The sequence below is a fragment of the Anolis carolinensis genome, unplaced genomic scaffold, assembly GCF_035594765.1.
Source record: "Anolis carolinensis isolate JA03-04 unplaced genomic scaffold, rAnoCar3.1.pri scaffold_36, whole genome shotgun sequence".
In the NCBI taxonomy this organism is placed as follows: Eukaryota; Metazoa; Chordata; class Lepidosauria; order Squamata; family Dactyloidae; genus Anolis; species Anolis carolinensis.
In genome coordinates this window covers 228,682-244,964 of record NW_026943845.1, presented here as the reverse complement: position 1 = coordinate 244,964, position 16,283 = coordinate 228,682, and the positions used below count along the sequence as shown (strand labels likewise).

The 16,283-nt window shown below is 43.0% G+C and overlaps 1 protein-coding gene across 2 annotated transcripts; it reads left to right on the top strand.

Moving 5' to 3' along the window:
• Window positions 1-531: 531 nt before the first annotated feature.
• On the top strand, window positions 532-14,107 carry LOC100564956 (toll-like receptor 13). 2 transcript variants are annotated; one of them, XM_062966855.1, is made up of 3 exons: window positions 532-1,070; window positions 7,749-8,166; window positions 10,568-14,107. In XM_062966855.1, the coding sequence occupies exons 2-3, from the start codon at window positions 7,765-7,767 to the stop codon at window positions 13,064-13,066; spliced, it is 2,901 nt and encodes a 966-aa protein (XP_062822925.1). In that variant the 5' UTR covers window positions 532-1,070; window positions 7,749-7,764; the 3' UTR covers window positions 13,067-14,107. The 2 variants fall into 2 exon arrangements, with proteins under 2 accessions (XP_062822925.1, XP_008123135.3); XM_008124928.3 differs by lacking the exon at window positions 532-1,070 and having other exon boundaries at window positions 4,593-8,166.
• Window positions 14,108-16,283: the final 2,176 nt, after the last annotated feature.

Below are 16,283 nucleotides of genomic sequence, written 5' to 3'. Positions count from 1 at the left end.
TGATGATGATGGTGATGATAGCTACTATGTATTACTGTCAAGCCAGGTGCCACTCATCCTATATTATTTCCCCCATCCAGACACTATCTGGATGCAGCCTACAATAATCGCATTGGCCTTTTCAGCTGCCGCATCCCACTCTTGGCTCACATTCAGCCATATGTCTTACTAATGTCAAGCCATGGATATATGACTTTCCTCCACACAGACACTAGACTCCTATGGATGCAGACTATGATCGTATTGGCCTTTTCAGTTGCCACATCACACTCTTGGTCACGCTCATGCTCAGCCATATATATTACATTGTCAAGTCATGACTATATGACTTCCCTCCATCTGGGCACTAGATTCCTCCGGATGCAGCCTAGGATCGCCTTGGCCTTTTCTGCTGCTGCACCACACTCTTGGCTCATATATCTTACTATTCTCAAGATATATCTTACTATTGACAAGACATGGCTATATGACTTTCCTCCATCCAGACACCAGACTCCTATGAATGCAGCCTAGGATCGCCTCAGTCTTTTCTGCTGCTGCACCACACTCTTGGCTCATGTTGGGTCATCTATCTTACTATTCTCAAGATATATCATGGCTATATGTCTTTCCTCGATCCAGACCCCAGATTCCTGTGAATGCAACCTAGGATCATCTTGGCCTTTTCTGCTGCTGCACCACACTCTTGGCTCATGTTGGGCCATCTATCTTACTATTCTCAAGCTATATCTTACTATTGTCAAGCCATGGCTATATCACTTTCCTCCACCCAGACACCAGACTCCTATGAATGCTGCTTAGGATCGCCTTGGCCTTTTCTGCCGCTGCATCATACTCTTGGCTCACATTCACAGGATTTGGTCCACCAGTTAAAATTCATGAGTACACCAGGTTTTCTGTACACCAGCCCTCCTTCTGCCCCACCTTCGGCAGCAGCAGCTTCTTTCTCAGATTCAGAAACAAAACTGAAGACAGAAGCTCCATTTCACTTCCTCTTCTCTCGAGTTTGCAAAACCGAACACCGAGCATCTCAGCGCAAGGAATGTGAAGACCCGGCTCCAGGTTCAGAGGTAGGGAAGCAAAGCCCATCGTCCTGCATCATTATTCTCAGACCACTATTACGCTATGTAGCAACATTTGAAAATTGTTCTGTTCCTCCTTTGAAGGAATTATCACCTCTTTAATTATGTGCAGTCCTTATTTGGAAAGTCGTCGTTCTGCTCCAGAAACTTCATTTTCTTGCCACAAACTAGGTTGAATTGGTGAGATATTCATTGATCAAACGAGAGCCAAATGTACTGTAGTTTTTGCAGTTTAATAAACTTTTCCCTTGTTTTGATAGAGCCAATTAAGAAATGATATTGATAACCCAGGAACAAAAACCATAGTTACTTACTTACTTAGGCGATCCCTCGTCGTTCGAGGACGATAGTCTTCCAACCTTGGTATCTTGGGCGTGTGTTCTTAGGTGACTGAAGAAACCGATTCTTGACCCGCATGTTCTCCCTTCCGCAGTGAGGACATCGGTTTCCAGGTGGAAGCTGGTCCCGGTCGGGGTTGGCTTGACGCTCCTTCCTCTTGGCCCGTTTCTCCCTTAAGCCCTCCGTTCGTGCCTCTTCGAACTCCGCAGCACTGCTGGTCACAGCTGACCTCCAGTTAGAGTGCTCAAGGGCCAGGGCTTCCCAGTTCTCAGTGTCTCTGCCACAGTTTTTAAGGTTGGCTTTGAGCCCATCTTTAAATCTCTTTTCCTGCCCACCAACATTCCGTTTACCATTCTTGAGTTCGGAGTAGAGTAACTGCTTTGGGAGATGGTGATCTTTTGGGCATTCGGACAACGTGGCATTCAGTCCAGCGGAGTTGATGGCGTAGGAGCATCACTTCAATGCTGGTGGTCTTTGCTTCTTCCAGCACGCTGACATTTGTCCGCCTGTCTTCCCAAGAGATTTGCAGGATTTTCCTGAGGCAACGATGATGGAAACGCTCCAGGAGTTTGGTGTGACCTCTGTACACAGTCCACGTTTCGCAGGCGTAGAGCAGGGTTGGGAGGGGAATGGCTTTATAAACAAGCATCTTGGTATCTCTACGGATCAAACACTCTGTGCTTCATTCTGAAAAATGCTGCGCTCGCAGAGCTCAGGCGGTGTTGTATTGCAGTGTCAAACACTCTCTGCTTCATTCTGAAAAATGCTGCACTCGCAAAGCTCAGGCGGTGTTATATTTCAGGGTCAAACACTCTCTGCTTCATTCTGAAAAATGCTGCACTCTCAGAGCTCAGGCGGAGTTATATTTCAGTGTCAAACACTCTCTGCTTCATTCTGAAAAATGCTGCACTCTCAGAGCTCAGGCGGTGTTATATTTCAGTGTCAAACACTCTCTGCTTCATTCTGAAAAATGCTGCACTCTCAGAGCTCAGGCGGAGTTATATTTCAGTGTCAAACACTCTCTGCTTCATTCTGAAAAATGCTGCACTCGCAGAGCTCAGGCGGTGTTGTATTGCAGTGTCAAACACTCTCTGCTTCATTCTGAAAAATGCTGCACTCGCAGAGCTCAGGCGGTGTTATATTGCAGTGTCAAACACTCTCTGCTTCATTCTGAAAAATGCTGCACTCTCAGAGCTCAGGCGGTGTTATATTTCAGTGTCAAACACTCTCTGCTTCATTCTGAAAAATGCTGCACTCGCAGAGCTCAGGCGGTGTTGTATTTCAGTGTCGATGTTGACTTTTGTGGAGAGGTGGCTGCCAAGGGAGCGGAAATGGTCAACATTTCCTAATGTGACACCATTAAGCTGTATTCCTGGCTTTGCAGAGGGATTGGCTGGTGCCTGTTGGAAGAGCACTTTGGTTTTCTCGATGTTCAGTGAGAGGCCGAGCTTCTCGTATGCTTCTGCGAAAGTGTTTCAAGTGGCTTGTAGTTCTTCTTCTGAATGCGCACAGACCATGTTGTCATCAGCATATTGGAGTTCTATAACAGATGTTGTGGTGACCTTGGTTTTGGCTTTCAGTCTGCTGAGGTTGAATAGCTTGCCATCTGTCCGATAGAGGATTTCCACTCCGGTGGGAAGCTTCCCATCAACAAGGTGAAGTATCATAGCGATGAAGATGGAAAATAAGGTGGGGGCAATAACACATCCCTGCTTAACACCTGATTCCACCTTAAATGGGTCACTTTGGGAGCCGTTGCTGTCCAAGACTGTTGACATCATGTCATCATGGAGGAGCCGCAGGATGTTCACAAATTTGTCAGGGCACCTGATTTTTTGTAGGATGGTCCAGAGAGCGCTGCGATTCACTGTGTTGAATGTCTTTGCAAGGTCTATGAATGCCATGGACAGAGGTTGGTTTTGTTCCCTGCATTTTTCTTGGAGCTGTCGAGCAGTGAAGATCATGTCCACTGTTCCTCTGGAGGGACGGAAGCCATATGTAAAACCATAGTGTTACATAGTCATATAATATAATTATGATAATATAATATAGTAAGTATAATATAATAATAACTGTGTTATAGCAGGATGTCCCTCCTTAAGAAAAAAAGGTTTCTTAAGTTTAATAAACTTTTAAAAACTTTTCCTAAGTTTTTGATAGAACCAATTAAGAAATGATATTGATAACCCAGGAACAAAAACCATAGTGTTACATAGTCATATAATATAATTATGATAATATAATATAGTAAGTATAATATAATAATAACTGTGCTATAGCAGGATGTCCCTCCTTAAGAAAAAAAGGTTTCTTAAGTTTAATAAACTTTTAAAAACTTTTCCTAAGTTTTTGATAGAACCAATTAAGAAATGATATTGATAACCCAGGAACAAAAACCATAGTGTTACATAGTCATATAATATAATTATGATAATATAATATAGTAAGTATAATATAATAATAACTGTGCTATAGCAGGATGTCCCTCCTTAAGAAAAAAGGTTTCTTAAGTTTAATAAACTTTTAAAAACTTTTCCTAAGTTTTTGATAGAACCAATTAAGAAATGATATTGATAACCCAGGAACAAAAACCATAGTGTTACATAGTCATATAATATAATTATGAAAATATAATATAGTAAGTATAATATAATAATAACTGTGCTATAGCAGGATGTCCCTCCTTAAGAAAAAAGGTTTCTTAAGTTTAATAAACTTTTAAAAACTTTTCCTAAGTTTTTGATAGAACCAATTAAGAAATGATATTGATAACCCAGGAACAAAAACCATAGTGTTACATAGTCATATAATATAATTATGATAATATAATATAGTAAGTATAATATAATAATAACTGTGCTATAGCAGGATGTCCCTCCTTAAGAAAAAAAGGTTTCTTAAGTTTAATAAACTTTTAAAAACTTTTCCTACGTTTTTGATAGAACCAATTAAGAAATGATATTGATAACCCAGGAACAAAAACTATAGTGTTACATAGTCATATATTATAATTATGATAATATAATAATATAATACAATTATCATAACATAACACAATTATAATATATTATATACAAATATAGCTATAACATAATACAATAATAATAAAATATATAATATAATAAAATTATAAGATAATACAATTGCAATATGTTTCTATAATAATATAATATATTGCAATATATTTGCAATATATTTCTATAATAATATAATAATGTATGTATAATATTATAATATAATTATAATATATAATGCAATTATAATACAATAATATACGTATAATAATAGTATATAATAATATAATATAACATCTATATATATAAAAGAGTGATGGCATCACGGCGACCCACAAAACAACAAAACTACAGGCCCCCCAACCTCGAAATTTGACAACACAACCCATCATCCACGCCTCTAGGTTGATACAACAAAAAGAAAAGAAAAATAAAGTCCTAATTAGAGAGAGAGGAATAATTGCTTTTATCCAATTGCTGCCAGTTAGAAGGCTAAGCTTCTCCAACTTGGTCTCCTAGCAACCCAATAAAAAATAATAAAAAACACTAAAAATTAATACAATAAAATACTATAATAACAGAAAATAACTAAAAATAATACAAGAAAATAATAAAATATAATAAATATAAATATAACTTACAATAAAATTAATAAAAAATTGCAAATAACGTCAAATAAAAATTACACAACAATTTTTAACCAATACCACCACCACTTTGCCACAGCAACGCGTGGCCGGGCACAGCTAGTAATTATATAATATAATGTACTATAGCAGAATGTCCCTCCTGCAAAAAAAAGTTTCGTAAGTTTAATAAACTTTTCCCATGTTTTTGCTAGAACCAATTAAGAAATGACATTGATAACCCAGGAACAAAAAATCATAGTGTGACAGTGTTGAACTTTGGGAGGAAGCAACTTTTAATAAAAGTATTTTGCATTGGTATGACAATGTATGGAAGAAGAAGCACACGCTAGAATAGTGTTGAGCGTCCAGGAGTTTCGGTCTTATATTCTTGGAATTAATAATACCATGGAATGAATGCATTTCAATGGCCCTTGCGCCGCTGTGGCTCCTGGGAGTTGTAGTTCTACTAAGGGTGCATCTTCTACACTGTGAACTTAATGCAGTTTACGAATGGCCCTTTAAAAGCAGAAGCGAGATGCTCACCATGAAACATCATGTGAGATGGACCCGGGAGGAAGCGAGAAGAGGACGAAGAACAAGAGTTTTCGCTTTCCTTTTTTGGGGCTGTTTTTGTATCATTAAAACAATGGGTTCGTTATGAATTACAAGGGGGATCGGCAAAGGCCACGCGTCATAGAATCCTACAATCGGAAGAGACCCCAAGCAGAGGCTGGATGGCCATCTGTCAGGAGGGATCGGATGGTGTCTTGCTTCCTGGAAGAACAGAGCTAGACTAGATGGCCTTGGGGAGCCCCTCCCAAATCTAGGATTCTGTATCAGTCAGATATACTGTATATATATACGAGTATAAGCCTAGTTTTTCAGCCCTTTTTTTAGGACTCAAAAAGCCCCCCTCGGCTTATACTTGGGTGAGGGTCCTGGTTGGCTTATATTTGGGTCAGCTTATACTCGAGAATATAGGGTACATTTGTTATTTTTCTCTATTATTATTATTATTATTATTACATTTATTATTTTACTCTATTATTATTACATGTATTATTTTTCTCTATTATTATTGGTATTATTACATTTATTATTTTTCTCTATTGTTGCTACTATTACATTTATTTTACTCCATTTTTTATTATTAATACATTTATTATTTCACTCTGATCTTATTATTATTATTATTATTGCATTTATTATTTTACTCTATTTATTATTACATGTCTTTTTTTAAAGACTGAAAAAGCCCCCCTGGGCTTATACTCGGGTGAGGGTCCTGGTTGGCTTATATTTGGGTCAGCTTATACTCGAGAATATATGGTACATTTATTATTTTTCTCTATTATTATTGGTATTATTACATTTATTATTTTACTCTATTATTATTACATTTATTATTTTTCTCTATTATTGTTGCTACTATTACATTTATTTTAATCTGTTTTTATTTTTATTATTATTATTAATACATTTATTATTTCACTCTGATCTTATTATTACTCTACTGTATATACTCTAGTATAAGCCTAGATTTTCAGCCCTTTTTTTAGGACTCAAAAAGCCCCCCTTGGCTTATACTCAGGTGAGGGTCCTGGTTGGCTTATATTTGGGTCAGCTTATACTCGAGAATATATGGTACATTTGTTATTTTTCTCTATTATTATTGGTATTATTACATTTATTATTTTACTCTATTATTATTACATTTATTATTTTTCTCTATTGTTGCTACTATTACATTTATTTTACTCTATTTTTATTATTAATACATTTATTATTTCACTCTGATCTTATTATTATTATTATTATTATTATTATTATTATTATTGCATTTGGGTCAGCTTATACTCGAGAATATATGGTACATTTACTATTTTTCTCTATTATTATTGGTATTATTACATTTATTATTTTACTCTATTATTATTACATTTATTAATTTTCTCTATTATTGTTGCTACTATTACATTTATTTTAATCTGTTTTTATTATTATTATTATTATTATTATTAATACATTTATTATTTCACTCTGATCTTATTATTACTGTACTGTATATACTCTAGTATAAGCCTAGATTTTCAGCCCTTTTTTTAGGACTAAAAAACCCCCCCTCGGCTTATACTTGGGTGAGGGTCCTGGCTGGCTTATATTTGGGTCAGCCTATACTCGAGAATATAGGGTACATTTATTATTTTTCTCTATTATTATTGGTATTATTACATTTATTATTTTACTCTATTATTATTACATTTATTATTTTTCTCTATTATTGTTGCTACTATTACATTTATTTTAATGTTTTTATTATTATTATTATTATTATTATTAATACATTTATTATTTCACTCTGATCTTATTATTACTGTACTGTATATACTCTAGTATAAGCCTAGATTTTCAGCCCTTTTTTTAGGACTAAAAAAGCCCCCCTCAGCTTATACTTGGGTGAGGGTCCTGGCTGGCTTATATTTGGGTCAGCCTATACTCGAGAATATAGAGTACATTTATTATTTTTCTCTATTATTATTGTATATTGTATTGTATATTATTGTATATTGTATATATGTCTATCCTAGTTTTGGCTGCCAGGCCACCCGCTGGGAGGGATCGGAGGGTGCCGTGCTCCCCGGAAAGCGTAATGCCCGTTCCGCACTGTTTTCCTTTCCCGACAGGCCGGCGGAGGAGACGATGTGCGTGCTGGCGGGCCTGTGGCTGTCCGTGGTGCTGTGCGCGGGGGGCTGTGGGGCCTACGGCTTCCGCAACTGCATCCAGGACATGTGGGACCCGGGGTACTTCAAGTGCATGCAGCGCTTCCTGGCCGAGGCCTCCTGGGCAACGGGGGACCTGCCGGCCAACGCCACCGCCCTCAACGCCTCCCACAACGCCATCCACCGCCTGCCCCCCGGGGCCTTCGCCCGCCTGCCGGCCCTGGCCGAGCTCTCCCTGACCCACAACGGCCTGCAGACCGTGGACGAGGGGGCCTTCCGGGGCCTGGCCGCCCTGCGCAGCCTCAACCTCTCCTGCAACGCCCTGCAAGGCCTCTCCGCCGGCGCCTTCCTAGGCCTCCGCAACCTCAGCCTCCTCCTCCTGGTGAGCCCCACTGTCCTTCCCTTCCCAATTCCCGTATTTGTTGTGGCCTGGTCAGATTCTGGGGAAGGGGGTGCTGGGGTGGATTCAGAGGGCCCAGAGGAGGACAGAAGTGGCTGTTTTGTGTCAGGGTTTTTGTAGTGTGAAAAATGTTCACTCATTGTAAAAGTGTATGTATGTCAGCATTCCAGTGGTTAAGTGGTTAATTGCATAGAGCCTTGATTTATTGCTAGAAGGGCAAAGCATCAAGACTTCCATTTTGCCATACACCCTGCCAATTACAGTAGAGTCTCACTTATCCAACACTCGCTTATCCAACGTTCTTATCCAACATACCATATATATGCCTGGTGAGTCCCACTATCTTTCCCTTCCCAATTCCCGTATTTGTTGTGGCCTGGTCAGATTCTGAGGAAGGGGGTGCTGGGGTGGATTCAGAGAGTCCAGAGGAGGACAGAAGTGGCTGTTTTGTGTCAGGGTTTTTGTAGTGTGAAAAATGTTCACTCATTGTAAAAGTGTATGTATGTCAGCATTCCAGTGGTTAATTGCATAGAGCCTTGATTTATTGCTAGAAGGGCAAAGCATCAAGACTTCCATTTTGCTATGAAGGAAGATATGTCACAGACACTGGAATGTGGGATGTGTCTTAGTTCACTGATAAGGGCTTCATTGAGTTGCCATTAATCTTTCTAGCTAGCAACATGTGTCCAAGCAGCTCTGGCTGCTTACTATGTGTTGTGACCCAGCCACAGGCTGGCCAGATTCAAGATGAAGATGAAGGGGATTCTGGTTTTGGGATTCAAGAGCTGTCTGAGGCTGAAGCCAGCTCAGAGATGCAGAATCAGTTTGAGCAAGATAAACTGCTGACCCCAGGAGAGATAGATAACGGTCAGGCTGACATTCCCTTAAGAAATGATGAGGGAGAAACTTCAGCTTTGAGAAATAATGAGGGAGACGGTTGCTCTAGGCCAGGTGCAAGATAACGGTAGCACAAGCAATGAGTTATCCAGAGAGGACCGTTTGTCTTCGATGGGTTCCCAGTTTCGGAGAAGTGAGCGTTTGGCGCGGAAAAGGGAGACTAGCTGTGGGAAAAGGAACGCCTTTCTGAGTTGTTATTAAAGTGTGCTTTTACAGATCACTCTTTGTCAGAGCAATTCCTCGCTTCATCTAGGCGGATGTTTGCCTCGTCAGTGTTCTTGGATTCTTGAGCCTTGTTCTTTGGACTCTATGGATTAATACCTTGCCTTGTGGATTATTGCTCTTGCCATGCTCTTTGAACTTATGGACCTTGCATTTTGGATTACTGGACATTTCTTTACCTTGTGATCTTACTGGACTTATTGACTCTTTCACTACAACTTTGAACTACCTTTTGATTGCTTGCTTGATTTATTTCCTGCTTTGCTTAATAAAAACCTCAAAAGACTACCCGTGTGTCTGACTGGGTATCTATAGCAAGGTGAACTTAGCCTGAGGTGCGACACTATGTAAAATAGCTGTGTAAATAAAATAAAAAATAAGGGGCCCCTGGTGGCACAGTGTGTTAAAGCGCTGAGCTGCTGAACTTGCGGAACAAAGGTGCCAGGTTCAAATCCCAGGAGTGGAATGAGCGCCCGCTGTTAACCCCAGCTCCTGCCAACCTAGCAGTTCAAAAACATGCCAATGTGAGTAGATCAATAGGTACCGCTCCGGCGGGAAGGTAACGGCGCTCCATGCAGTCATGCCAGTGGCCACATGACCTTGGAGGTGTCTACGGACAACGCCGGAAATTATGTTATGGGAGGGATTGAGGCCTTTTAAAGTGGTTCCTGCTGGTACAATCCGTTGTTGTACTCAGGTGAACAGCTCTCAGGTTTTAGTCCTAAGTTCTTGGAATTCATGTATTCAAGCTTCTAGGTTTGTTTCTTGCGTGGCATAGGCTGCCTGCCTTGGATTCATGCTCTCTTGTTTATGGATATACTTGTGGATTGTTTCTGGAGATTGTATTAGAAAGGATCTTGGACTCTCCGCTGTCTTAGAAATCAACTTTTGAACTTTGATGATCTTTTTTGAATTTGCTTATTTTTATAGATATCTTCTTTAAATAAACTTCTACTTACTGGATAGCAGGACAGAGTGAGGTTTGTGGTGAAAAATTGTTTCAGGGCTCTAGTGCTTAATACTTCAGTGGAATATGCTGTGACCACATGTCTATTAGAACTGTATTTTCACACAGTCATGCACAATGGAATGTACAGAGAATGCATTCCTAACACAGCATTATCTACTTAACAGCCCGATCCTTCACTTGCCGATCTAAAGCTCCTACGTGTCCCGTCGCTTGGCCCAATCTTTCCTTTTTCCAACTTCTTAAACTTCCCTTTTCATTAAAATTCACACTTATAAAATATCTCGTTCTCCACAGCACAACAACCGCTTGCACACTCTCCACCCGGACACCTTTGCTCCGCTGCAGAACCTTCTGGAACTGGAGCTGCAGTTCAATGACTTGGGGAGCTTCGGGGACGTTGCCGAGAGCCTTTGGATGCTGCCGAAGATGGAGCGCCTGAACCTCTGCAATAACAACCTGACTTCGCTTCGGTCAGAACGGAGCCTCCCGGCTTCCTTGATGGAGCTCTCTCTCTGCAACAATTCCTTATCCGGATTAGACGGTGATGGACCACGCTTCCTGCAGAACGTCAAATGGCTGGACCTCTCTTACAACAATATCTCAGACGTTTCTTCGTTCGCCAGAGTTGAGCTCCGGAACCTCACCAACTTGAAGCTGGTGGGGAACAACATCGATGTTTTCCAGGTCGTCAACGTTTCCGACGCATGGACTCATAACTTGGACTATTCCGGCTTGCGCTTGAACAGATATTCGCAGCTCGTCGACTTGTGCCGCCTCCTCGGGAAATCCATGCGCCCCATGCGCAGCCTGAGCCTCCGAAGCAACAACATCAGGAACGTGAGCCACAACGCCTTCTCCGCCTGCCCTCCCCTCCTGCTGCTGGACCTTTCCCGGAACCGGCTCAAGTCGGTGGGCTGTGTGCGCGAGATGCTGAACGCGAGCACGCAGGGCCAGCTGAAGGCCCTGGTCGTGGAGCACAACCTGCTGAACGGCCTGCGCTCCTGCTCCCAAGGCCAAGTCCTGACGCAGCTGCGCTTCGTCTCGTTCCGCTTCAACCGCATCCTCTCCGTCCGAGGCTGGGCGTTCCGCTACGCCCCCAACCTGGACCGGCTGCACCTCAACATCAACAGCGTGGCCTACTTAGACCGGCGGGCCTTGTGGGGCCTGCAGGCGCTGACCGAGCTGCGCCTGGACAACAACCTCCTCACCGACATCTACGAGGACACCTTCCGCGACCTGGGCAACCTCCGGACGCTCAATCTGCGCAACAACCATGTCTCGGTGCTCTTCCCCGGCGTCTTCACCAAACTCGGGAATCTCAGCATCTTGGACCTGGGCGGGAACAACCTCCGCCAGCTGACCAACACGTCCTTCGAGGGGCTGAAGAACCTCTCCAACCTCTACCTGGACGGGAACCGTATTGAGAGGATCAGCCACGGCTTCTTCAGCCCAGTGCAGAACACGCTGCAAGTGCTGGACTTGATGGGCAACAGGATTCACTACATCAGCATGAAGCCAGACGGGCCACCGCCGTTCATGAACCTGCACAAACTCTATGACCTCAAGCTCCTGGCCCAGCAGCCCTACGGCCTGGGAATCATCCCGCCCAGGTTCTTCAAGGGCCTGACCTCTTTGCGCGACCTCTACCTCTCGGAGAACAAGATCCTCTCTGTGGCGCCGGACGCGTTCGACGACCTGGGGCAGCTGCGGCGCCTGAACATGGCGGACAGCAGCAACGGCATGGGCGACCTCCCGCCCGGCATCTTCAAGAACCTCCGCAACTTGGTCTCGCTTGACCTGGAGAACGCCGGCCTCCGAACACTGACCCTGAAGGTCTTCGGCAACCTGACCAAGCTGCGCAACCTCCAGCTGGGCAAGAACGAGCTCCAGACCGCCAACAGCAGCGTGATGGAGCGGCTGGTTGGGCTGAGGTACCTCGACCTACGCAAGTGCCCCTTGACCTGCACCTGCGACAACGTCTGGCTCCAGGAGTGGCTCAACAACAGCCAGGTCCACGTGGTGTACATGTACAACTACTCCTGCCACTCAGGCGAGCGCAGCTTCGTCTACAGCTTTGACACCAACGTCTGCTACGAGGACGTGGGCCTCTACCTCTTCGCCTGCACCTTCCCGGCCCTGCTGCTCCAGATGCTGCTCCCGTTCCTCTACCACCGGACCTATTGGCAGCTCAAGTACCGCTTCTACGTCCTGCGGGCCTGGCTGGGCGACCGCTGGCGGCGCGGGAAGGCCGAGAGCTGCCGCTTCGACGCCTTCGTCTCCTACAACTCCTGCGACGAGCGCTGGGTGCTGGAGCAGCTGGTGCCCAACCTGGAGGCCGGCGGGAGCCCCGCCTTCCGGCTCTGCCTCCACCACCGGGACTTCCAGCCGGGGAAGTACATCATCGACAACATCGTGGAGAGCATCCACAACAGCCGGCACACCATCTGCGTCATCAGCCGGAGCTACCTGCGGAGCGAGTGGTGCTCCATGGAGATCCAGCTGGCCAGCTACCGGCTCTTCGATGAGCTTAAGGATGTCCTGGTGCCCGTCTTCCTGGAGGAGATCCCCGAGAGGGAGCTCTCCGCTTACTACCGCATGCGGAAGGTGATGCTCAAGAAGACCTACGTCACCTGGCCCCCCGAGACCCAGGCCCAGCAGCTGTTCTGGGCCAAGCTGAGGATGGCGCTGGCGGCGGGGACAACGGAAGAGGAGGAGGACGGAGGGAGGACGACACACGGCTCGGAGAAGGACAGCAAGCCCGTCCCGGAATCTGTCGGCAAGATAGCATCCTAGCCACATGGGGACCCCCCAACACACATTTGGTCTCTTTGCACTACCACTATCTCTTCGTTATGATTCCGCTTCAGGGCGTTTTACCGGTTGTACAGTCGTGGTCATACAGCCTGGAAAACCACACAACACCCCAGTGATTCCGGCTGTGAAAGCCTTCGACAGGACATGACTCTGCTTTCGTTGACATGGAGATACCATGTCAAATCCTGAGGTTTGTACGTTAGGAGGAGTCCGGATCGTTCTCAATACTTTTCCCCCAAAACATTGAATCCCAGGCTTCCGTTCAGTGGAATAATAGCACAATGTAACACAGTTTTTGTCCCAGGGTTCCGAACGTCATTATTTCCCACTTGGTTCTATCATCAAAACATGGGAAAAACTTTTGTTTTTGCAGGAGGGACATCCTGCTACAGCACGTTTTGCTCTAGTTTTTCAATGAACATCTCACAGAGTTTCAACCAATTCAGCCACAAAGACAAAGTTTCTGGAGGAGAACTACTACTTTCAGAGAAAGCTCCGCACAATTAAACAGGAAAGCACACTTTCAAACCAGGAACAGAACATTTTTTCAATTTTTGTTACATGGTGTAATGGTACTATGAAGTGTAGTGCGATAAGGGGGGATAGGATATACAGTTATGTGCCAAGAGAGAAACACTTAGGAGAGAAATACTCTTTTCTGTTCAGCCAAGTGTTGTTGTGCTTTGTTTCCATCTGCATCACATGAATCATTCTATGTGGCCCTCCTCCAGATGCTGGACTACAGCTCCCATCTTCTCATTAGAGCTGATGGGATACAGGATCATTGTGGGCTTCAGATTCAGATATAAGGCTTGTGGATATGATTCCTGGCATTACAACGTCCTTTCACATCTCTCCTGGAATTACAAGGGCTCCTATAGTTCCCATCATCCCCAGGTCATCACAAGGGATGGATGTTGCTGTCCAATAACATCTAGGGACCCAAAGTGGGTAAAAACTAAAGAGCATCGGCCACTATATTAAATATATATTATCTATATACATAAAAATGTAATGTCAGTTTGTGAGGGACCTCATATTTTCCAAACTACTTCACCGATTTCTTCGCAATTGGGACACAACGTCGCATTTGAACTGGCGAGTGTTTAAAGTATTCACATACCAACAATTACACACCTGTCACACCTGAGACAGGTAAAACTATGCTTTGATTCACAAAGCGCCATCTGCTGGACAAACAAGCAACAACCGCTGTTCTACAAATGAGTTAACATGGGGGCGTGGCCAACAAGGAAGCCACGCCCCTGTCGTTCTCCCCAAGGGAGATCTATATCCATCCATCTATATTTACACTAGGGGCAATTTTTAGAATTCTGCGGTTTACATCTAGACACAGATTGCTTCTCACATGGACAATAATATGTTGTGTGTTCCAGAGTCACCAAACCACACAACACAATCTCTATGTCTGCACAGACAATGGAAGCACAATATTGCCTGCCAACAAGCCTTGTGAAATCACATATATCTGAAACTTGCTCTTTCTCTATCCTTTTCTTTCCCATTGAACCAGACTAGGCCACAGCAATGCGTGGCCGGGTACAGCTAGTATCATTATCTATATATATAAAAGAGTGATGGAATAAGGGCACCGGACAAAACAACAAAACTACAGGCCCCCCCAACCTTGAAATTTGACAACACAACCCATCATCCATGGCTCTAGGTTGATACAACAAAGAGAAAAGAAAAATAAAGTCCTAATTAGAGGGAGAGCAATAATTGTTTTTATCCAATTACTACTAGTTAGAGGGCTATGCTCCGCACATAGACCACCTCTATCGTCACCACTTTCACAGTACACAAACAACCAAATGCATACTAAACATAAAGACAACCATACAACACACATTCAATACCACCACTACCTCAACAATTTCTCACCAACACCACCAGACAATACCACAGCAACGCGTGGCCGGGCACAGCTAGTATTATTATCTATGGTTTTCCCTCTGTATCCAGGGGTGACAACCCTGACCGAGCATGTAAATAAACACAAACATTACAAAATACCAAGGAGCCTCTTGTGAAGGAAGCCCTCCTACATATTTGTTGTCCGCAAAAAAATAGCAGTGCTCAGGAAAGGGATACGCACAACGTCAACGCAGAAGATCGATGCATCGTAAAATATTGTTAAGGCCTTTCATCATAGTAATGTTGGCAAGGGTTTCAGAATGCAAAAAAGGCACTGGGGAGTCATAAATACTTAACTCTCTCTCGCAGGAGTATTAATTGCAAGGCCAAAGCCAACGCTTCAAGCCATTAACTAATTAACCTTCCGCCTTTGCTCTGGCAGCGAGACCAGACGGCAGCCGCCCTCCTATCCGAGGTCAGAAGGCCGTTCTGTTGATGTACTTACATAAGTCCAGACTTATCATCACTTAGTCTACTGTACTGATAGAAATCATCATCATCATCATCCAGCATCTACACATCCACAGGAGAGCCATGGGTTCACTGGGAGTCTACTGTATTATCATTACTCCTGCCATTTGGGCAATAAAATACTATAAAATGACAACAACGACAACAACAACAATGACATCTATCAATCCTATGGGTGCCATGGACTCAACAACAACAACCACCATAATCTCATTTTCATTCTTATTCATTCTTATTCAATAAGCATAATCTTATTCTCATTCTTATTCATAATAATAAGCTGGCATTTACATATCCTCATGGGTTCACTGAAAGCCTACTGTAATAATAATAATAATAATAATAATAATAATAATAATAATAATAACCACCACCACCACCACCACCATCTTCTCATTCTTATTCATTCTTATTCAATAACCATCATCTTATTCCCATTCTTATTCATAATAATAATCTGGCATCTACATATCCTCATGGGTTCACTGAAAGCCTACTGTTGTAATAATAATAATAACAATAACAACAACAACAACAACAACCATTAGCTCATTTTCATTCTTATTCATTCTTCTTCAATAACCATCATCTTATTCTCATTCTTATTCATAATAATAATCTGGCATCTACATATCCTCATGGGTTCACTGAAAGCCTACTGTTGTAATAACAACAACAACAACAACAACCATTATCTCAGCCCCATTCTTATTCAATAACCATCACTGAAAGCCTACTGTAATAACAACAACAACAAGCATCATCTCAGTCTCATTCTTATTCATTC